This window comes from Acanthochromis polyacanthus, chromosome 20, assembly GCF_021347895.1.
Source record: "Acanthochromis polyacanthus isolate Apoly-LR-REF ecotype Palm Island chromosome 20, KAUST_Apoly_ChrSc, whole genome shotgun sequence".
Taxonomy (NCBI): Eukaryota; Metazoa; Chordata; class Actinopteri; family Pomacentridae; genus Acanthochromis; species Acanthochromis polyacanthus.
This window is the reverse complement of record NC_067132.1, coordinates 3,832,642-3,855,736: the sequence shown is the minus strand read 5'-3', so window position 1 is coordinate 3,855,736 and position 23,095 is coordinate 3,832,642. Positions and strand designations below refer to the sequence as shown.

General features: G+C 40.0%; 3 protein-coding genes across 5 annotated transcripts in view; 1 reads left to right on the top strand and 2 right to left on the bottom strand.

The window, feature by feature from the left end:
* The first annotated feature begins 1,941 nt into the window (after nucleotides 1-1,941).
* On the top strand, nucleotides 1,942-6,580 carry LOC110967929 (G2/M phase-specific E3 ubiquitin-protein ligase-like). 3 transcript variants are annotated; one of them, XM_051940739.1, is made up of 13 exons: nucleotides 1,942-2,452; nucleotides 2,540-2,664; nucleotides 2,889-3,204; nucleotides 3,311-3,399; nucleotides 3,565-3,617; nucleotides 3,801-3,840; nucleotides 3,918-3,985; nucleotides 4,085-4,174; nucleotides 4,304-4,617; nucleotides 4,765-4,943; nucleotides 5,166-5,338; nucleotides 5,682-5,896; nucleotides 5,974-6,580. In XM_051940739.1, the coding sequence occupies exons 3-13, from the start codon at nucleotides 2,904-2,906 to the stop codon at nucleotides 6,207-6,209; spliced, it is 1,758 nt and encodes a 585-aa protein (XP_051796699.1). In that variant the 5' UTR covers nucleotides 1,942-2,452; nucleotides 2,540-2,664; nucleotides 2,889-2,903; the 3' UTR covers nucleotides 6,210-6,580. The 3 variants fall into 3 exon arrangements, with proteins under 3 accessions (XP_051796699.1, XP_051796700.1, XP_051796701.1); XM_051940740.1 differs by lacking the exon at nucleotides 4,765-4,943 and having other exon boundaries at nucleotides 4,304-4,370; XM_051940741.1 differs by lacking the exons at nucleotides 5,166-5,338; nucleotides 5,682-5,896; nucleotides 5,974-6,580 and having other exon boundaries at nucleotides 4,765-5,154.
* Nucleotides 6,555-8,604, bottom strand: LOC127531407 (uncharacterized). Its single transcript, XM_051940742.1, has 3 exons — nucleotides 7,201-8,604; nucleotides 6,873-7,091; nucleotides 6,555-6,783 (listed from the first exon to the last, which is right to left on the bottom strand). The coding sequence occupies exons 1-3, from the start codon at nucleotides 8,046-8,048 to the stop codon at nucleotides 6,576-6,578; spliced, it is 1,275 nt and encodes a 424-aa protein (XP_051796702.1). The 5' UTR covers nucleotides 8,049-8,604; the 3' UTR covers nucleotides 6,555-6,575.
* A 172-nt stretch (nucleotides 8,605-8,776) lies between these two features.
* cubn (cubilin (intrinsic factor-cobalamin receptor)) overlaps nucleotides 8,777-23,095 on the bottom strand; it is a 95,489-nt gene continuing 81,170 nt past the window's right edge. Inside the window, 10 exon segments of the mRNA XM_051940038.1 lie at nucleotides 8,777-9,787; nucleotides 12,743-12,978; nucleotides 13,882-14,047; nucleotides 16,167-16,348; nucleotides 17,528-17,672; nucleotides 18,130-18,338; nucleotides 20,391-20,553; nucleotides 20,900-21,099; nucleotides 21,474-21,691; nucleotides 22,486-22,615. Coding sequence (XP_051795998.1) covers nucleotides 9,680-9,787; nucleotides 12,743-12,978; nucleotides 13,882-14,047; nucleotides 16,167-16,348; nucleotides 17,528-17,672; nucleotides 18,130-18,338; nucleotides 20,391-20,553; nucleotides 20,900-21,099; nucleotides 21,474-21,691; nucleotides 22,486-22,615 — 1,757 coding nt within the window. The 3' untranslated portion in view covers nucleotides 8,777-9,679.

The following is a 23,095-nucleotide window of genomic DNA, read 5'->3' as shown; positions in this document are numbered from 1 at the left end:
CTGAGAAGCAGTTAGCCTTGTTCTGTCTGAAGGAAACATGTTGAGCATCTCTGAATGTAAGGCTGCTGACAGCATACAGACATAAGAGTGGAACATTTCCTGATATGCTGAATAGGGATAAAAACCATCCATTCTGAAGTTATAATAGTTGTTCTCTCTTTTTGTTTTGTACTTGCTGCTGACTCATTAAAATCATCATTCAGGTCACCAAAGAGCTGATGTAAAATCAATAATTATCAGCAGTTACAAGAAACAAGAAACAAAAAAAAAGAAAAGCTGAGAAAACTTTAAAGAGTAAAGCAACTAGCTGCAACACCATTTTTTAGTTCATTCAACTAAGGGTTCACATGTTGCATCAACTTTGGTTAAGAAGTTCATATTTTCAGTTGGACGAACTTTCCTTTTAACTCCTGATGTTTTGCTACTTTGACTTCAGTGCCCTCAGTTGAATATAGTGAAAAATGTCTTGCAATCATTTATTGAAGTGTGGTGCTTCAGTTGCTTATCCAGGACAGGCAGACTACTTCAGCAGATTGTTCTCTAAGGCCTGAACTCTTGCAGAACACGACTGAGCTGAGAAACAACTCCAGCTTTCCAAGTTCAATTCTTCTGACACACATTTCATCCTGGTCTGTACGTCACATAAAAACCACAACAACATAACGCAAATGACCTCAATCAGAAATAAACACAATCCTTCTGAAAGTTTTATTTTTTTTACTTAATCTGTCTTCAATGTGGCCGCACAGTGAAGTAGTGGTTAGGACATTCGCCTTGCAGCAAGAAGATCCCCGGTTCAAATCTTTCTGCATGAAGTTTGCATGTTCTCCCTGTACATGTGTGGGTTTTCTCCGGGTACTCCGGCTTCCTCCCACAGTCCAAAAACATGCTGAGGTTAATTGGTTTCTCTAAATTGTCCGTAGGTGTGAATGTGAGTGTGATTGTGTGTCTGTATATGTAGCCCTGTGACAGACTGGTGACCTGTCCAGGGTGTCCCCTGCCTTCACCGAGTCAGCTGGGATAGACTCCAGCACCCCCCATGACCCTAGTGAGGATAAAGCGGTGTATAGAGAATGGATGGATGGATGTCTTCAATGTTGGATTGTATCATTGATGCCAGAGCGGGCCATCCTCTGCAGAAACAGACGTGTTCTAAATGAATATCAGTCAGAATGCAGTTTCACAGGAAAAGTCCCTCCATATTCCTCAGGCCGATTTTAAAACCCACTGAGAGCATCTCAACAATCAAACCCAACCTCTGGGCAGCATGAGTCTTTAAGAATTTAGGATTGTTTTGTCTGCTTCATTTTAACCCCATCAAATCCACATCATTCACTCATCCCTTCACAGCAGCATGTCAGTGATTAGATCCAGTTTAATATCAGACTCACAACTACTAACACAGAACCTTAACATTACTGTTTTCATCACATTTACGTTTTCTAAGCATTATGTTAAGGTCTCCACTGACAGTTTTATTAACTAAACATACCACATTACATTAACACAACACACGGCAGCTGTTTACATGAAACACAACACAAACATCGTTAGCTTAATGCTGCTACTGTTGAGTGTGTTTGTTGTTTGAGACAGAAGACAAATTACTTCTCTCCAGTTGTTTAAGAAATGAGAAGCTCGTCACTGCATCAGCTAGGGTTAAAGAAGCTGTTGCAGCTGAAACGTATTCATCATTGTAGTAATTATCCAATGGAAAACTCTTATCAGTGTATATTATAAATGGGAGATTTAACTGTAGTTGAAAGTCTGATGATCTAATCACAGAAACTGGCTAGCTCCCATTCAGTGACTGATCTGATGTGGTCTGAGTTTTATAAGGGTAAAGCATCACATTTGCTCCATGAGATGAAGTCTGGACAAAATACTGATACAGCTTATTCTGTGAACAGGCAAATGGCACGGGCAAGCCTTAAGGTGTTTTTTACGGTGGCCGAGAGGTGCAAACCAAATTTACAAAATGTAAAACACTTTTACAAAGTTTAAGACAAATTTACATTTTGGAAAACATTTTTACATATCACAAAACAAAATTACAAGTTCTGAAACAAATTTACATTTCAGAAAACAATTTAACAAGACGCAAAACACTTTTACAATCTCCGACACAAATTTACAAGTGGGGAAACACTTTTGCATGTTCCGAAACAAATTAACAAATGAAAATCAACCGGAAAGGGAATGTCCCAACTCCGGGGTTGAACCGTAAGTGATAGCGAAGACCGGCCAATACGAGTTATTGTTGTTGTTGAAGTTGATGGAGTTTATCGTGACCCAAGATGGACAGCGAGCGGGTGATGTTCTGCCCATTTTGTGGGGAGCACATGAGCCGCTTAACGCGGTTTTTCGTGTGGTCGGTCTTTGGAGTTTTTAAGTGGGGCAGACAAAACGAATGCACAAGAGACATCCCAACCACCTGTTAATGCTAAACAGGGTAAGTGTAGCATGTAGCGGCGTGAATAGCGCTATTGGTTAGCGGCTGCCAGTTTTCTGTTTTGAAACGTGGCTTTGTTAATTTCAGGAGAAAAATCGTGTCCATCATACAAGCATTTCCTGGAGTACAGAAGCTCCAAGTCAAAGGAGCGTCAGTCTTGTAACTACGGGCCGAGAGGAAGACCTCGGGCTAAAGAACGAAAACACGTCCAGGTATGTTGAACTGACTGCCTTAGCCTATCGATACTCGACTGACTCGAGATGGCTCAGAAGTAGATCGGTATCATGTTAGATTTATTGGAGAGACTGAATTAAGTTTAACAGAAAGACTAAAATCTTGCTGTGCATGTATTTTAGAGCATATAGCATATGTACAGGGTTATATTTTACCCATGCTTAATACATGAAATTAACCTTATCTATCCTATCATGTTTAGATAAACATTGGGTTGATGGTGCCAAATAGAGATGATGGAACTGATTTAAAACCTCTAAGAGGGAAAACACTCCCGTTATTTGTTGACCCAGAGGTCGAAGCACCTGATCTTCTCAAGCAAGCTGTAAAGAAGATGAGAACATTCAACAAAGACATGCAAGAAGGACCATATGTCCTTTTGTATGCAGACTGCTCAGAGGTGGTCCATGTGCCTGGGTCGGAAAAGCCGTTCAAACTGGATGATTATAAAAGGGAACTTGGGAGGCCATACGGCAGGATCACCTTTTTCATTTGCCTGGAAACACATTTTAAAGGAGGTTAGTGGATCTCATGATTCAATATTTTTATATATTTTAGATTAGACTGTACTGAAGGACACATCTACAGTATCTACATGATCTGTTGAATTTGTTGTTTTTTCAGCAGTGGGTGATACCTCAGACTCTGATGGCGATTCTGAAATTATCATCACATCAAGGAGCACAGCTGAATTTAACCGAGCTGACACTGTGGTACACCAATTATTTATTTTTTGTAATACCTTTATATGTATGAATATATTTATTGATTCATCTATGACACAATGCAAACCTTTCACTGTTGGTATATACAGTATATGGTAAGGGAACATTTATGGAAGCTATTACAAATTGATAAATTTATGCGTTTCCTCTCAGGTTTTTGAACCACGAAACCAAAGTACTCCCAAACACAAAGCTGAAGATGAAAGGTCAGTACATTTTAGCATCTTGCCTTTGTCAGGGAGACAAACAGATTTAATTTGAGGTCCTCTCTTGTGGTAATCAACCAATTGGAATCATGGCTGTATTTGTTTCATTCCTAGATGATTATTGTAGGCCCGAAGGACGGTAATAAGTAATGTAATAATTTTATCATTTTAATCATGTTTCAGAGATCCACCAGGACATTCAGCAACAATTCAGCCTGGACAGGTAATAGGGCAGACTGTGGCAGCCTGGCATTTTTTACTTTCAGTGTTCTTGTTTCAGACATTTTAATTTGCTTTCAGATACTATTATCTGATACTGAGGATATGGATCCACCTGAAAGTAATCCAGCCAAGTTATCTTGCTACGGGTGAGTAAAAATGATAGTGACACATAATTTCTATTTAATTCATCAGAAAGAAAGTTGTTTGTAACATGTTTTAACATCAAAATTTTAATTTCCCAACAGTAAATACACAGACCTGTATGCACCAAGTGTTGAGGAAGAGGACGAGGAGCTGGTTGCAGTCAGTGTGGAGAATCTCCAACACACAGCAGTGTAAAATGAACTTTTGACTGTGGCATTCCAGTTTTTTTATTGTGTAATATTACTGGTATTTAGATAATTGTTCTAAAAGCATGCACTATATGTTGTATCCATTAATTACATCACTTTCTGTCATTACAGGGAGGAGATGAACATCACACTACCTGATGTTGTGGCAAACCTGTCACTTCCTATTGATCACACAAAGGTCAGCAGGTTCAACATCTCAAGGGCTAATGTTTGGGATGGAGCTGTCAGAGGCTTCAAGCGTACAACATACTCTGAAACCTGTGACCTGCTGGTCAGATTTACTGATGATGCTGGTGTTTTTGAGGAGGGAATTGACACAGGTGGTCCAAGAAGAGAATTTTTAACTCTGCTAATGAAACACCTGAAAGACCGGCCCATTTTTGATGGACCAGAAGGACATCGGTTCTTGGTCTACAATGCAAATGGTATGCATAGTGTTAGATGCATACTCTACTACATGGTTGGTTAATAATAATTAAACATGTATATCACATGGCATAAGCTTTTTCCTCATTATCTTAAAGTTTATTTTGTTTTCTGTGTTTAATTTTGCAATATATATTCATTCACAGCTGTTAGGGAGGATGAATACTTCCTGGCAGGAAAGATGATTGCAGTGTCGGTTGTACATGGAGGTCCAGGACCCCATTTCCTGTCAGAAGATCTTGTACATTATCTTGCCGGCCAGCCTTCGTTCAAAGCAACAGTTAATTTAATAACTGATGAAGAAATAGGGAAAGCTTTGCAAGAGGTGAGAATAGCATAAAGCTACAGTGTGGCAGGACGTACTTATACATTGTTCCTGTAGTGTTTTAGGACACTTTTGCTTCCTATACTACATACACAGTATTGGCTTCATTTATTAGTTTTTGATAGGGTAGGGTTACACCATGATGTGTATATCACTGAATAAAAATATGTGAGGAAATAGTTACTTACTGGGATGTTTATGCTTTTTTTTAATGTCTTTCAGATTGAGAATGCTGCTTCATTGGATGCTCTGCAGGAATGTATCATGAGACACAGCACAATGTTACAGACAGCGGGCTGTCTGAGACATGTGGCTGCTGTGGGGGAGAAGAAAGAAGTTGTGGCAGACTACCTCCGATGGTATATTATTGACCGCAACTCATCTGTAATTGACAGGTAAGAACACCTTTTTAATGATGTCATTTTCTTTGTGTGATATTTTTGTTTGAAATTCCTCTTGGCATGTATATCTGTTATCAGTCAGTCACTGTAGTAACACAAGTTTTTTTTTTAATTTCTACTGAGTCAAATGCACTCAAGGTCAGTCTGATTGATATTATCTCAAGTAAACAATATAAAACGAGTTTTCTGAAAATTTATAAAAATGGTTATCAGTTTTTGCAAATGAACTCTTCATTTGTTTAGGTGGATTGGAAGAGAACCTCTAACAGTTTTCTTTAGATAATTTGAATACAGTTAGCACTACACAGCAGTGAAAGTGTTTGTGTTCACTTTGTAGATTCAGAGATGGTCTTTCAGCCCTTCAGTTTCTTACTGCACTACGGCAACACCCTTCTTTGCTGACCCCTGTCCTGTGCCACTCTGCAAAGCGACTCACTGGCTTGGAACTTGAGAGACTCTTCAAACCTGACCTCAGTCCTTCAGGGAGTAACAGGAGTCTAAAAGAAAGTCAAACTTTGGCCTACTGGGCAGACTACCTCCTTGACTGTGAAGGTTTGTATGTTTTTTTTTTTGTAAATACCTGGAAAACTACATTACCATGGTATATCTGAACATTTTTTTCTTTGCAGAAGGTGAGACTGCTGTGTCTGTGGAGGATGTTTTGATGTTTGCAACTGGGCTGACATCACTTCCCCCTTCTGGCTTGGAACCATTGCCACAAATATGGTTCCTGGATGACTCTCCATTCCCGATGGCAAATACATGCTCAAACTTGCTGAAATTGCCACTCCTGGATTCATACAGTGTGTTTAAGTCACAAATGGACTTTGGAATTCAAAATAGTCCAGGATTTGGCTGTTTTTAAACAATATGACTGGTTGAACTCTAGAGCTTAGACTCTAAAAATGTTTTGTTCTAAACATGCTGTTGTTGTTCATGCACTTAAAGGTGCGGTTAGGTCTCAGTCAATTGTTTTAGATCCATGATTTTAAACTGTGGTTGTTTATGAACCACTGTTTTATTCATTTATTCAGATTCATTTTAGAATGAGAAAAAAAATCCAAAAAGATTTCAGGAGATTTTGTTCTATATGTAAAATGTAATAAGAGGTTATTACTTTGCTGTGTTTTTTTATTCATCTATTTCCCACATTGAATTGATGAAGCCATAGGTGGCAAACTCTGACACTTTTGTGTACATGTTGCACCATTACAATAAATGTCTCTTCCATTCATAGCTCAGCAATTTCTTTCAGTCTTAGATACAGTTCAGTTGCAGACTGCCAATACTCTGGCTTCTGTAAATAACCGTTCTCCATGGCCAAGTCCAAATACTCCTGCATGCTGGCGTCCCCACATGGAGCTCTTGTCAGGTGAGTCTCGGGAAAGGCATCCAGTTCAGCTTGTTCAATTTTAAATCCACAGTCTCTGGAGCCAAACCTATGTTAAACAAAGACATAATTACATTTATTAAAATTTAAGATAAAAGGAAAACAAATACAAACTTCAGTCTATCACCAAAGTATTACCTGTGTGGTAAGTAGTAGAGCTCATTGGGCACACCTCCTGGACATGATGCTGTTCTTGAGGGGCGAATCCTGTGACTGTTCCACAATCTCACACACTCATCCAAGTCCTTCTGGATAACATCACCAAAGCAATATCTCAGTAGACACTGGTGCTCACGACTCCCATTGAAGTATCCAGCATCTCTTAGGTCTGCAAATAGCTCCATCCAGAACTGAGACCTATAGAAATCAATAAAATAATAAGTTATAATTTTAAGCATATACATGTGTTTAAATGAATAAAATCAAAGGTTACACATAACTAAATGACTTGATGAAGGCTACTTACCTTCCCTTTCTGAAGATGGACCACCAGGACTCAATCCTCTGGTTGTTTGTGGATGAGCCATACATGTGGCTGGATGCTCCAGAGAAGTAGTCACTGTGGTGGTGGCGTAGGGTGCACTGAATTGCGGCCATGGTCCCGTTCTCCGTGCCGCAATCAGTCCTCAGTCTCATGGGAGTGACACCAAGGTTTGGCACACATGACAGAAAGTGGTGAGCGATCACACTTGGGTCATTATTTGTCGGTCCGCATGCAAGCCACATTACTTTACGTGAAAATCCGTCGATACAGCCTGAAATAGCCAAACCGAATGGCTTAAGTTTATCATAACCATCCGCGTGCCACATGTAGTTCGGTCCCATGGAGTGGTAGGTTCTTCTGACAAACCTTCTGCGTGCTCTCCTCTCACAACCTCGAGGATGTAATTCCCGGAGCAAATTCATCACTTGATCCCTCTTCACTCGCAGATTGTATTTTTGTTTAAGTACCTGCCACATCATGCGGTAGCCAAACAGCTGTCCAGGTCCACGAAGTTCCAGTCGGATGGCCCTTATTATGGCGTTTGTATTGGAGTAATCCTTTCTGCGATATAAACCGGCTTCATTCAGTTTGCTTTTCAGAGACCTCAAGCTGATGTGAACACCGTGTAAACATGACATCAGATCCACGATTACAGCGTACGAGTGTCCCTCATTAAAATATCTTACACACTGCTGCAGCATATCTGGTCTGTCGGTCTGGCCTGCCCCACTTAAAAACTCCAAAGACCGACCACACGAAAAACAAAACCGCGTTAAGCGGCTCATGTGCTCCCCACAAAATGGGCAGAACATCACCCGCTCGCTGTCCATCTTGGGTCACGATAAACTCCATCAACTTCAACAACAACAATAACTCGTATTGGCCGGTCTTCGCTATCACTTACGGTTCAACCCCGGAGTTGGGACATTCCCTTTCCGGTTGATTTTCATTTGTTAATTTGTTTCGGAACTTGCACAAGTGTTTCCCCACTTGTAAATTTGTGTCGGAGATTGTAAAAGTGTTTTGCGTCTTGTTAAATTGTTTTCTGAAATGTAAATTTGTTTCAGAACTTGTAATTTTGTTTTGTGATATGTAAAAATGTTTTCCAAACTGTAAATTTGTCTTAAACTTTGTAAAAGTGTTTTACATTTTGTAAATTTGGTTTGCACCTCTCGGCCACCGTAGTTTTTATAGAAGAAGTATACGACTACATCACCAAAAGTAGGTATTACAAATCCAGGAGCTAACAGAGTAAATTGTCTTTATACCTCCTTTTGTGTGATTTTAATTATTTCCCACCTTTACTACTGATTTCTACTTTAGTCCAGATTGTGTATATTTGTGTAACAACATTTGAGCCTATTTTTTTTAGCCCTTTTATGCAACGAATACACTCCCAGACATGCTGTATTCCATCTGGTTTGACTTTCTGTGCTTCTCTATACAAAAGGTTTTCATGTCTTTTCCAACCAGAAGTTATTAGAAACACATTTCTTTGTTACAAGAATTCAGAGCACACAAATACAAAGAAAACATGGTTACAGTCGAGTACCATCAGTATAATTTCTGCATAGAGAATAGGTTTATTTAGGTGGAACGCATTCATCAGAACTACTCGAGGCTTCCATGAACTTCTTTTTCAGAAACATACAGCACTAGATGAACAAGAGCAAACGTGTTGATTTAATTTACTTCCTATGAATATTTTCTCTAGATTCTAGATGATTTTGACTGGAGCAGGTAAACATGTCAGTTCTTAGATGCAACCAGCAAAGATCCTCCAGTAAACTCAGAATAAATGCCTTCATCAGATAATAGACAAACATGACGGCAAAATATTCTCTCATTTTTTTTTGTAGAAAAAGGATGTTTTCTTTTAAATAATACATTGATTTTGAGCAGAGAAAGATACAATCAGCTGAAATGACCACCTTACTATACTTTTTAAACTTTTTCATTCAGGTATTTATTCAAACATACAATGGATTTATTAATCACATTGTTTTGCACAGAAAATGCACAGCAAATCTTTACATTTAAACATGATTAAGAAGTGTGTGTGTGTGTGTGTGTGTGTGTGTGTGTGTGTGTGTGTGTGTGTGTGTGTGTGTGTGTGTGTGTGTACTTGTACTTGCTACATGGTGAGTACCAATTTCTGCATTTAACTATCAAAGTGAGGACATTTTTACAAAGTGAGGACATTTTGGCCGGTCCTCACTTTGAAACAGCCATGTTTGAAGGTGAAGACTTGTTTTTAGAGAACAGGTATGAATTGAGGTTTGGTTAGGGTTAGGGTAAGGATTAAGTTTAGGCAATCAGTTGTGATGGTTAAGGTTAGGGTAAGGCTCTAGGAAATGCATTACGCCTATGGATGTCCTCACTAAGATAGAAGTACAAACATGTGTGTGTGTGTGTGTGTGTGTGTGTGTGTGTGTGTGTGTGTGTGGAGGAGGACTTTCTTTCAGCTGCTCCAGGTGAGTCTGAAGCCTGAAGGCAGAGTGGCGTACTGAGCTTGGAAAACGATGTGGACCTGGTGGGAGGAGGCAGTGAATGGAGCGATGTTGTTTTCCTGAACAAACACACAGAGGAGAAACAAATTCCAAACTGTTACATTAAAACTGTCAATCATAGTCCTAACTGACACACTGTAGATACAAACACAGGATCTCTGAAATATTACTCATCATTAATTGGAATTATAAATATAATATGTGGACATGCGTGATATTAATATTAAGGCTTATGTACACTACTGTTTAAAAGATTGCCGTCACTTAGAAATGTCCTTATTTTTGAAAGAAAAACAGTTTTTTTCTCAATGACGAGAATATAAAATGAATGATACATCCAGTGTAGACATTGTTAATGTGGTAAATGACTACTGTAGCTGTAAACAGCTGATGTTTAATGGAATATCTCCATAGGGGTACAGAGGAACATTTCCAGTAACCATCACTCCTGTGTTCTACACACGTGGACAAAATTGTTGGTACCCCTCAGTTAAAGAAGGAAAAACCCACAATTCTCACTGAAATCACTTGAAACTCACAAAAGTAACAATAAATAAAAATTTATTGAAAATTAAATAATCAAAAACAGCCATTACTTTTGAATTGTTGATTAACATAATTATTTAAAAAACAAACTAATGAAACAGGCCTGGACAAAAATGATGGTACCTCTATAAAAGATTGAAAACTATTTGATCAGAGTGACATGATTAACTCAGGTGTGTCATTTAATTGACATCACAGGTGTTTCCAAACTCATAATCAGTCAGTCTGCCTATTTAAAGGGAGACAAGTAGTCACCCTGCTGTTTGGTGAAAAGGTGTGTACCACACTGAACATGGACAACAGAAAGCGAAGGAGAGAATTGTCCCAGGACATCCGAAAAAAAATTATAGACAAACATCTTAAAGGTAAAGGCTATAAGACCATCTCTAAACAGCTTGAAGTTCCTGTGACAACAGTGGCTCATATTACTCAGAAGTTCAAGACCCACGGGACAGTAGCCAACCTCCCTGGACGTGGCCGCAAGAGGAAAATTGATGACAAATTGAAGAGACGGATCGTTGGAATTGTATCCAAAGAGCCCAGAGCAACCTCCAAAGAAATTAAAGGTGAACTCCAAGGCCAAGGTACATCAGTGTCAGATCGCACCATTCGTCGTTGTTTGAGCCAAAGTGGACTTCATGGGAGACGACCAAGGAGGACACCACTGCTGAAAAAAACTCATAAAAAAGCCAGACTGGAATTTGCAAAAATGCATGTTGACAAGCCACAAAGCTTCTGGGAGAATGTCCTTTGGACAGATGAGACCAAACTGGAGCTTTTTGGTAAGGCACATCAACTCTATGTTCATAGACTCAAAAACCAAGCATACGAAGAAAAGAACACTGTCCCTACGGTGAAACATGGAGGAGGCTCAGTAATGTTTTGGGGCTGCTTTGCTGCATCTGGCACAGGGTGTCTTGAAAGTGTGCAAGGTACGATGAAATCTGAAGACTATCAAGGCATTCTGGAGAGAAATGTGCTGCCTAGTGTCAGAAAGCTTGGTCTCAGTCGCAGGTCATGGGTCTTCCAACAGGACAACGATCCAAAACACACAGCCAAAAACACCCAAGAATGGCTGAGAGAAAAGCGTTGGACTATTCTAAAGTGGCCTTCTATGAGCCCAGATCTGAATCCCATTGAACATATGTGGAAGGAGCTGAAACATGCCATTTGGAGAAGACACCCATCAAACCTGAGACAACTGGAGCTGTTTGCTCATGAGGAGTGGGCCAAAATACCTGTTGACAGCTGCAGAACGCTCATTGACAAATACAGAAATCGTTTAATTGCAGTGATTGCCTCAAAAGGTTGTGCAACAAAATATTAAGTTATGGGTACCATCATTTTTGTCCAGCCCTATTTCATTAGTTTGTTTTTTTAAATAATTATGTTAATCAACAATTCAAAAGTGATGGCTGATTTTGATTATTTAATTTTCAATAAATTTTTATTTATTGTTACTTTTGTGAGTTTCAAGTGATTTCAGTGAGAATTGTGGGTTTTTCCGTCTTTAACTGAGGGGTACCAACAATTTTGTCCACGTGTGTAATGCTACATTGTGTTAGCTAATGGTGTTGAAAGGCTCATTGATGGTTAGAAAATCCTTGTGAAATTATGTGCAATTTTAACAATCTTCTTATTTCTTAAACTTTACAGCTTGCTCCACTGTACGACATGAATCTAACAATCTTTGGTCACGACGCAAAGTTTGCTCTGTGCAGATTACATGATGAAAACGCAGCCGAATCACAGCCTACAATGAGTGAATATACAAGAATAAAACGTCATAAATGTGTGGCGTCCATCCATGAAAAATAACCAATCGAAGCATAATAATATGTGCTTGGAGAGAAATCCCAAAAAAAGGGAGAAGGAGGAGAATATGGTCGGTCATGGCTCGGAAAAAGAGGCTAATTCTGCCACTATATCCTTCTATGTTTTATCCTTTTTTGTTCGGTTGTGGTTCGAGCTGGAGGACACGTTAAAAAGGCTTCAGCTGCCACAACTCTACTCGGCTGTCTTTGTTGTTTAAATCCCACATGCTTGTTTTGATGTGTTTTGTCGTCATAAATCATCTCTCTGGGTTTATCTCCAGTGTGGTGCTGATCAGTACGTCATTTCATCCTGTTTTTCTATTGGTTAGTTAGTTGTTGTAGGTCCAGCAGCATCACACTGTGAGATGATCACATCAAATTTATGACATGGTCAGAATTTTATGGCAGCTTGTCTTTGGTCACCATGACAACAGCCGTCCTTGAACCTGTCTCACAGCGACGTAGGACCACTGATTTAGAGACAAGACTAAAGATATCATCACCATTCTCTTATGATTGTTATCTTTCATCTGGGAAAATCACACAGTGTGTAGAGGCCTTAAGGCTGGGGTCACTAAACCTCATTAAACTGACTGGATTAAACATCACCTTAACTGCTACAGTAGGAACAGGCTGTTTTCTTGAATTACGTACCATTCCACAGTAAGGCCCAACTGGCGGTGAAGAGGCGTCCGGTCCATCATACAACTTTAAGAAGTTATTCTGACAGTTTCCAGGGTCATCAATATTGATCTGGACAAAGATGACGGTCACCACGCGACCTCTGGGAGCCACGATGCTCCACTCACAGTGAGTGTTATCGGGATAGGTTCCTGGGTAGTTTGGACTCGAGAATGAGCCGTGATCTCCATACAGAACGCCACCACAACCTAGAACAAAAACAGATTGAAGAAAAATGCTTAAGCTAAGCAAGGGTAAACAAATAGGAAGATATGTTTATTTAAGGGAAATGTATGAGGAATATCTCATTTTCATTGATCTTCATGCATAAAGCAGGACTTTTGATTATGCATTGAAGGTGGGGTAATAGATCTTGCCTGGGGACCAGACAGCCTTTATATTGTGTATTACAAATACACATGAAGTCAGTCTGGAACTGCTCCATTGAACCAAATCTAGCCCAGAGGCGGGACTACCGATCACAGCTTGAATTGGAGAGAGCCAATCAGTGTAACGCATGTGTGACGCAATCACTAAGCGACCTAACAATTGCCTTTCCGCCATGATGTTTTGTAGTTTTAACAGCTTCCTTCCCCGTACAGGGGTCCTGAGGAAAATCTAAGCTCTCCCTTTCAACAGTGGAGGGCAGCATTACGCATTCTACCGTACAGCCTGCCGGAATTAAAAATGCATCCTTTTTAAAAAGAAAAGCTTTAACAGCTGCTTCTTGTTGAGGTTTTAAGGACAAATTCAGCCCGTGCAAAACAGAGGAAAGCGCACGAGAGAAACCTCGCTCTGTTGCGGTCGCATCGTTAACTCCCGCCTCTGGTGCTCTGATTGGTTCGGTCTGATCTGCTCGGAGCTTGACAACCTGTCAAAATGTGTCAATGGAGGAGGGCTAGACCGTATTCCCGTATATCCCTTATAACGGGAATACAGTCTAGCTAAGCTAGGCTATAATAGATCCCCCTCTACACAGCCTGGTTGTTGCTGTGCCAGGTTTATGCAGCAACAACAGAAGTCTGTTGTTCACACCCACATGGCTGGAATGAAAACCTGACGCTTAATGAATGTTAAACTAAATTCTATTCTATAAATAGTTCAGTTCTGACCTTGAGGAGAGGATGTCCATGTGGCCTCAAAGCCATTTCGGTTCTTAGAAAAGTCACTCTTGAAGCGTAAGTGTAGCAAGTTGGATTGTGGGAAGATGGGGTTAGGCAGGGTGCTGCCACAGAACCGACCAATCAGCGGTGAGTCTGATTTACTGCCATTACGGACCTGACAGACAGCAGAGTCAATGACACATCCCAGAAAGATCACAAGAATCAGACAGATGACACATGGGTAGGAGCAGGCCAACATACATTCACACGCAATGTAGAAATATTACTACTATGGCAATGATATAGTAGCTTATACCAACACTAATCCTAATATACTATACGGAGGTCCTCAACTTGTGCTGAAGTTCCATTTTCTACTGATCCACGCAAGTCAGTTTTCGCTGTAAGTTAGAACTCTGGGTAAAATGTAAACAAAGCGTTACGTGCATCCAGCTAATTCTGGAGCTAAGTTATGGGGTTTTTCTAGTTATTCTGGAGTTAAGTTATGGAGTTTTTTAGTTATTCTGGAGCTAAGTTATGGGTTTTTTCTAGTAATTCTGGAGCTAAGTTATGGGGTTTTTCTAGTTATTCTGGAGCTAAGTTATGGGGTTTTTCTAGTTATTCTGGAGCTAAGTTATGGGGTTTTTCTAGTAATTCTGGAGCTAAGTTATGGGGTTTTTCTAGTTATTCTGGAGCTAAGTTATGGGGTTTTTCTAGTTATTCTGGAGCTAAGTTATGGGGTTTTTCTACTTATTCTGGAGCTAAGTTATGGGGTTTTTCTAGTTATTCTGGAGCTAAGTTATGGGGTTTTTCTAGTTATTCTGGAGCTAAGTTATGGAGTTTTTTTAGTTCTTCTGGAGCTAAGTTATGGAGTTTTTTTAGTTCTTCTGGAGCTAAGTTATGGGGTTTTTCTAGTTATTCTGGAGCTAAGTTATGGAGTTTTTTACTTCTTCTGGAGCTAAATTATGGAGTTTTTTTAGTTCTTCTGGAGCTAAGTTATGGGGTTTTTCTACTTATTCTGGAGCTAAGTTATGGAGTTTTTTTTAGTTATTCTGGAGCTAAGTTATGGGGTTTTTCTAGTTATTCTGGAGCTAAGTTATGGGGTTTTTCTAGTTATTCTGGAGCTAAGTTATGGAGTTTTTTTTAGTTATTCTGGAGCTAAGTTATGGGGTTTTTCTAGTTATTCTGGAGCTAAGTTATGGAGTTTTTTAGTTCTTCTGGAGCTAAGTTATGGAGTTTTTTAGTTCTTCTGGAGCTAAGTTATGGAGTTTTTTTAGTTCTTCTGGAGCTAAGTTATGGGGTTTTTCTACTTATTCTGGAGCTAAGTTATGGAGTTTTTTTTAGTTATTCTGGAGCTAAGTTATGGGGTTTTTCTAGTTATTCTGGAGCTAAGTTATGTTTTTTTTTTTAGTTATTCTGGAGCTAAGTTATGGGGTTTTTCTAGTTATTCTGGAGCTGAGTTTTTTTTAGTTCTTCTGGAGCTAAATTATGGAGTTTTTTTTAGTTATTCTGGAGCTAAGTTATGGAGTTTTTTTAGTTATTCTGGAGCTAAGTTATGGGGTTTTTCTAGTTATTATGGAGCTAAGTTATGGAGTTTTTTTAGTTATTCTGGAGCTAAGTTATGGAGTTTTTCTAGTTATTATGGAGCTAAGTTATGGAGTTTTTTAGTTATTCTGGAGCTAAGTTATGGAGTTTTTTTAGTTATTATGGAGCTAAGTTATGGGTTTTTCTAGTTATTCTGGCGTTGGCTGTGGTCCACAGTATCCTGTGCGAAGGTTCAATAAACCAGCAGAGAACCAGATAAAGTCTCACTCATTCATCAAAGAGGGTCGCTACAATATGTTAGCCTGTTTCTACATCTTGACCCATGTTGGTCGGTGTTTCTGTTCCCAGTGTTTTATTCTAATCTCACTTCCATGGAGACGACTTTCCTTTTCTTCCAGCATCAGAAGAGTCTGACTTACACTGGGAGCCATAATGAAGGACAAAAAGTTAATGAATGCAGCACAATCCAAGGTTATCGTACAGCGCTGTGTGACGACTTATTCATCCGCTCCATTCCTCAATTAATTCCACATAACGATGAAACACCATAAGACAATGACGTTGTAAATGAAGGACCCCCTGTATATCCTACCTATAACTTGTTTGACTCTCTTAGTTCTAAGGAAGGGTGGTTTTTATCGCAAAGCATAGTGATATTTGCCTACAGTGAAGAAGGTTTAAATTATATGCACAAACTAAAAGATTAAGGTAGTCTCTGAAAGTGTGTATCTCTGCACTGGTTTCATTACCTCCAGATAGTCTAAACGACAGTCGACATGGCTTTCTAAATCAAAGCTGTCAAAGAAGAAGGAGATGTAGCTGTCCTGTGGTGCCTTTAGGATTATGGTGCAATCAATGTCGAGGGGGTAAGTGGCAGGCCAGCCTGGACTCTTCAGGTAACCGTATTCCTGTTCATAGGTTCGGCTACAATCTGGAAACCAAAGTCAGAGCATTGATCAGGAACTCAGTTTCAGTATTTGCCATGCTAATCATTTCAAAACCTATCATGCAGTTTTTACTCAAACTATTTCTTCAGGAAAAGGAGGCAATGAAAATTGTGTGTGCATTCTGTGACTTCTCCAGAAAAACAGGAAAAGTTGCATTTTGAAATTGATGTAAATTACACTACCGTTCAGAAGTTTGGGGTCACTTAGAAATGTCCTTATTTTTCAAAGAAAAGCAGTTTTCCAATGAAGATAACATTAAATGAATGATAAACCCAGTTTAGACATAGTTAATGTGGTAAATGACTATTGTAGCTGTAAACATCTGATTTTTAATGGAATACCTCCATAGGGGTACAGAGGAACATTTCCAGCAACCATCACTCCTGTGTTCTAATGCTACATTGTGTTAGCTAATGGTGCTGAAAGGCTCATTGATGATTAGAAAACCCTTGTTCAGTTATGTTAGCACATGGATAAAAGTGGGAGTTTTCATGGAAAACATGAAGTTGTCTGGATGACCTCAAACTGTTGAACGGTGGTGTACTTCCACCTCCAAAGCACTGAGGTACATTGGCCTTACCTCCAGAAAGAAACATCAAAAACAGATATATCAAAACCTCAGAAAATAAGGCTAAACTGCCTGCCACTACTTCCTAGTGTTTACTAAACCAAAATGTAAATGGTCTGCACTTACATAGCACTGTTCTACCTTGGTGGTACTTAAAGCTCCTTAAATGTGTTTCTCAGTCACATAGTGCCAAGCTGCAGTGCAGGGTGCTATCCTGCCATTAGCTACAGCTTCGCGTTCAGGCTCTTGCCTATGGACACTTCCACGTGTGAAGGATGTGAATCAGGTTGTCTACAGGTGATTTATCACCAGGTGCTCTACAAGCACGCGATGTGAGACAGGAGGAGAAAATAATTTCCTCACTCAGAAAAGCTGTGTTTCTGGTGTAAATATACCCTCAGCTGGCATGTGTGGTCGAGGTTTCCATACGTCAGTGTACGTTCAAGTAAAGTTGCAGACATGTAAGCAGTGTGCAATCATATGAAGCTCATTTGTTCATTTAAAATATGTATAAGTACAACTAAATAATAGTGCTCCTCCCTCAGTTGGACATTTTGGTTCAGTTTCTGTTTTTCTGTTCACTACAGGTACCTACCAGCAATCTGAAAGGTGAAACTGAGGCCATTTCCCGCCATGAAGTCATCAGATTTAAAGTTTATGAGCATCGTTCTGCCGTAACTGTAGAAGTCCGGTGGATGTCTGTCTGATGCACAGAATTTATGTGACTGCCCGTAATCTCCCTGGAAACACAGCAATCATTTCAGAATGAACATTATGAGAGTGGATTTGTACCTGAGGTTTTCAGCAATGATTCTGAGCATCTTCCTGGTGTGTTCACATTTAGTCAAACAACTCAGGTGTATCCTTTCAGTTTGGTTGACAAGACAACCTCACCAAGATTAAACTTTTAAGGTGGCAAGAAGGCAAACAACTTCAGGCAACAGCAGTGTCACATGTAGTCCATGTCAGACAATGGAAAGGCGACAGAAAGCAGAGGAGACACTGCATCTGTAAGCAGGCTGGATATGAAAATGGCTGCTGTGTGAAAGTGACTGCTGGTTAATATGGAGTAGTAATGGTTCATGTTTCAGAATATCACAAAACTGCTCGTTATAACCGCTGCGTATGTGTCCCGTTGGTACAGTTTTTGCTGCTTAAGACAGAGCAATTTTTGATCCAGTGTCCGTCTGAACTCACCACAGGCCAGTCCTTCATGTCGAGGTAATTTTCGGAGCAGCTCTGGCTGGGCTGGAGGACAAATGTTTGGACAGACACTTTGATGGTTTCCTGGACTGGAGCATCCAGTATCCAGCGACAGGAGGTGAAAGGTGGATAGGCACCGGGGAAGGAGGGCGTGGTCAAGGTTTGGTTTGTGGTCGTGGCATTCAGAGTCCCACCGCAGATCACTGCAGGAAGGGAGGACCATAAAGACATTTTGAACATGCAAAAAATGACAGTACACTACAGTACTAAAACCCTTTGGAATTATCTGCATCCTCATCAAAGTATGAAAGTCATCTGTTTTAACTAATACAAAGAAATGTACAATATGTGATAAATTCTAAGAAAAAACTCCTACAAACAGAAAAATGTACTTTAAATACCACAAATAGTACTCATTTTGCTTGTTATATGGAGGTGGAGAAAGCTTTGAATACCTCTTTTTCCTGTTCATGTGTTATGGGTGTCACTTGACATGCATCACATGATGTGGTGTAGCTCTACATATGTGTGTTGGCTGAACTCGTGCAGTTTGTTAGGAAAAATGTTCAAAAACAGTCTCTTAACATGAGCCCTGTTTCCATAATGTATTTTCATGAATAAACACAAATAGTTCAAAAAGGTAACAAGGCTTGAGGTCAACAAGTTCAAGTCTTTTGTGTTTCAGTCTCTGTTTTATGATTCTGTTGCTTTACAAAAGCCAACAGAACAATGAAATGACTTTGAAATTGCTTTCGACCTTCTTAACATCTGTACTTGCTCAATGTGCGTGTCATCGTTTCCAAGTGTTAGAGAGTTAGCGAGGTCTGTTGAGCCTAAATTCGGGGTTTTCAGTCTCACAAAGGTTAGATCTCCATGGTAACACATGCTGAGGAGCTTCATTCACAGTTCAGATTTAAATCAGCTGTACGCAGCATCTCCCTTTATGAATGATACAGAATCTCAATTGAAGGAATATGTTTTATCTGTAAACCTGTTGAGCTGTACATTAATAATATCAGTGACTGAACTTGTGTTGCTGTTCAGATTCAGATTTAGAAATGGCAAAATTATCTTTTCCTGTCTGGTCCTGATTTGCTGCCAGGTCCATTTCCACTGCTGGTACTGCAGCTGATAGAACACAGATCAGAAAACGGTTTTATTTTTTCAATCAGTAGCATTAATTTAACTTTGATCCGCCAGTAAATTAAAGTTATATCCTGAATTACGGGACAGCATCAGACCCAAATGCAAAACAATATGATGTTTAAATATCTGAAGTTTAAAGTTTGACAGTTACAAAGTCAGTTAGAAACAAGCGGCTGCATTGATCAGTACAGTAAATACACTAACACACAAGGAACAGTTTTCTACCAGCATTCCTGTTGCATGGCATCTTTAACATCCTCTTTTATGTGCTCAGAGTCAGAAGCAGAAAGCCTGCGTTAATAACAGAAAGTTGATAACCACCTTCATGATACTTGTTAACACTTACTGGGGTTTTGTTTGTGTTCTGTGTGAAACTGGCTGTGCAGTGCAGACTTCTGCTCCTTGTGTTTTGCTTGTCTGCCTGGTTTTGGTAATCATTAACAAGCTTGTTTGCACTGTAGCCCTTTTTTTTGCATCTGAACTGAACCATCAGTTAAAACTTGTTGAATATTTTCCCACAGCACTGTATCCTTGGCATTGGGTTGATTTTGTTTTAATGAGCCAGCTGCAGATACAATTGTACAATTTCATTTAGCAGATGTTTTTATCCAAAGTGACGTACGTCTGAGAGTACAACAACACAAGCAAGGATCTAGTCAGGAAAAAACACCCGGATACGAGACATGAAACAAGTTCAAGTGAGATAATAGCACAGGCAGTGTGGGAGGTAATGGGATTCTTTTGCTTTTCTTTTTTTTGCAGTCTGTCAAGTGCAAATGTGTTGAGTGAAGAGCTGTTTTTTGAGCTGTTTTAGATCTGAATGAGAGAGTTCAGGTAGGAGGGAGCTGTTTTCATTCTAGCTGTGAATGCAAGTGTCAGAGTTCTGAATTTTATGTGGGCAGGAATCCAGTGAAGCGATCTGAATTGTGGGGTTGTGATGTTTCTGGCTGACTGAAAACCAGACGAGCTGCTTCGTTCTGGATCAGAGTTAGGTGTTTGGACAGTCATTTTGGGATTAAGGATTGATTTTATGTGATCTACCAGGTGTCTGCAGCTTTTCAGACAAAACGTAAGTGTTGTTTCAACAGAAAGAGTAGAAAGTGTCTTACATGGTATAGCTCTGTAGGTAGCATTGAAGCCTGGCGACTGCGTTGTGCCATCACTAACAAAGCGAACAGTCAGGAAGTTTCCGCTTGATACAAAGAAAGCTGGAATGGAGTTTCCACAAAATGTCCCAACCAGAGGGAAGTTAACGTTGTCACCATCATACACCTGACAACAGATACACATACAATAAACACATCAAGAGAAAAGGGACATTTTTGTCATAGTAGTTTTGTCAGTGCACAGTGATTCTGATTATTACATCTGATTTTATGAAATGCAGAAGTACATCAATATAGCAGCAAATCCATAGCTTTAGTTAATAAGATAATACAAAATAAAGTGATCACTCCTTCGTAAGCCATAATTTACATCAACAGTCCGCAGATTAAAGTATTCTGCAAAATCAGATGAATCCAGTTTACTGATGTCTGATGCAGTTGCACCTATCATCACAGTTCTGTAGCTACAGCACAGCTATGCTCTAGTGAAAGAAAACATGCAGTTTGTTTACTTGGACATAGTCGTGGCGGCAGTCAGCGTCGGGCTCAAGCTGAAAGGAGCTGAATGTCAGATTGATTGCCTTGTTGACCAGTGCCTCAATAGTCCACAGGCAATTCATGTTAGACTCATAGAAACCATCCAGGTCTGGGTCTGGAGAACCAAACATACCCATGGGCATGGACATGAAGCCACCACATCCCTGAGCTGGACCTGCAGGTAATTCAGAAACAAACACTGGTTTCTTCAGTCTTGTTATTGATTGTTATTGATACCATAAAGTACATCCAGCCTTTCTGTCCACTCCACACAACCTGGCCATCACCAACAGAGTCTACATCTGCAGACCTGTCACTCAATAGACGGATTTTATTCACACCATTCCAAGCAAACTCTTGAGACTGCTGAGCGTGAAAATCCCAGGAGGTCACCAATTTCAGAAATATTCACCCCAGCCCATGGTCAAAGTTCCTGAGATATTTTTATTTCCTTCTGTCATTATGGATAATTGAGTGTAAATACAAACTTAATAAACTGTAGCTATTCAACCTACAATTTGCACCAAACATACAGTATTTGTGACCTACCAAGGGTTTCATGGTAAGAAGCTTTCCAGCCAATCCCATCTCCTGTTACATCTGTCCTAAAGACAATGAACATCTGGTTGGTGGTGGAGCGCAGATCAGGTGGGAGCACTGGACCACAGAATTTTCCCAGCAAGGGCGCCAAGGTGTCCTCTCCATCATAGACTGCCACATAGTCATAGCGACAATTAGTAGATGTCTCTAGACCGAAGGTGTCAAACCTGTGGAGAGAGGAAAGGAGGGCATAAAGGCCTAAAAGGAGACATTAGAGTCCAACATTAGAGCCTGTTTTTGAAGGATTTCACAGCTGCACCAACGTAGTCACACTCACACAGTTACAGATTAGTGGACTGACCTGAGTGCAACCACTAGTTTGTACTATGGACAGATAAACAACTCTGATCCAGATCAAGTCCAGTGGGAAACAGAAAAGGTGTTGACTTACAGATTTAGGTGCTGACCTAATTTGCACGTAGAATTTTCCACAAACACGTAAAAATCAAAACTAAATGTTCTATTTTTCATCTGCTTGCCTCAGGTTTGTCTCTTTTGAATGCAAAATATGTTTGCATTCAGTTGTGAAAGATTTGGATATGTATACATACCAACAGCAACGTATACACCCATCAGTCACAACATCTTGAGGAACATGAAAATCACCCAAGATGGTGATTTGACCCGCAAACTTCCTAGACCCCATTCTGATCAAACATCAAGAGGCTGCAGTGGAACAAGTTTGATTCCCAGAGGCTCCACTGCACAACCCAGAGAACCAAAGGATCCACTGCCAGCGTCCTGGTCCAGACCCCATAGGACACCCTGAGAGGTCCTCTGGTCCAGACCCAAAGGTTCAGAGCATTTCTGACCCCATAAAAGAGCCCAACACAATAATAGGAAGGTGGTCACAATGTTACGCCTGATTGGTGTATATTGCAAGAGTCACTTATTTGTTTTAATGTCTCAGATACACTTTCTGTTCTCTGCTGTCCAGTTGTTGTGGTCGATGTAGTCTTACTTGAGAGCGATCACCGTGTTGGGTCTGGTCACGATATGGTAAGTACAGTTGATGTTGTGGTGGTAGTTGACTATGTAGAGAGCTGGACTGCTCACTGTACCTGCAGTGCTGCTGAAATAACCACCACACGCTGTAACACACACACACACACACACACACACACACACACACACACACACACACACACACACACACACACACACACACACACACACACACACACACAAACAAACAAACAGATTTATAGAATTAATAACATACCTGCTATTAGTACATGACAATCCTTACACCACTCTTTTCTTAATCAGTTTAGTTTCAGCTCTGATATGGAGAGTACTTTACAGGACAAAGCTAGCTACACCTACCAAGACTGGAGGCCCTCTGATTTCTTCAAACAGTACATACACAACCAGTTTTTACTAAAAATGTCAGAGCACATAAAACCGTGTCTTAAAAGCTCTCCAGAGGTGCTGAAAACCTTCTGTGGCACAGTGAAAACAAGGATCAAAGTTAAAGCCAATCCAATGAGTCGAGACTGGTAGTCCATCAAAGTCTAAAATGATACTGATGTTTTTTTGGAGAATAGGAATAGAAAGGAAAAAGCCAGTTT

Coding starts and splice junctions, on each gene's coding strand:
- LOC110967929 (XM_051940739.1), top strand. CDS start 2,904: ATGGTGCCAAATAGAGATGATGGAACTGATTTAAAACCTCTAAGAGGG. Junction 3,618..3,800: donor CACAAAGCTGAAGATGAAAG/GTCAGTACATTT, acceptor ATCATGTTTCAG/AGATCCACCAGGACATTCAG. Junction 5,339..5,681: donor AACTCATCTGTAATTGACAG/GTAAGAACACCT, acceptor TTCACTTTGTAG/ATTCAGAGATGGTCTTTCAG.
- LOC127531407 (XM_051940742.1), bottom strand. CDS start 8,048: ATGGACAGCGAGCGGGTGATGTTCTGCCCATTTTGTGGGGAGCACATG. Junction 7,092..7,200: donor TCCATCTTCAGAAAGGGAAG/GTAAGTAGCCTT, acceptor TGATTTCTATAG/GTCTCAGTTCTGGATGGAGC. Junction 6,784..6,872: donor CTCTACTACTTACCACACAG/GTAATACTTTGG, acceptor TGTTTAACATAG/GTTTGGCTCCAGAGACTGTG.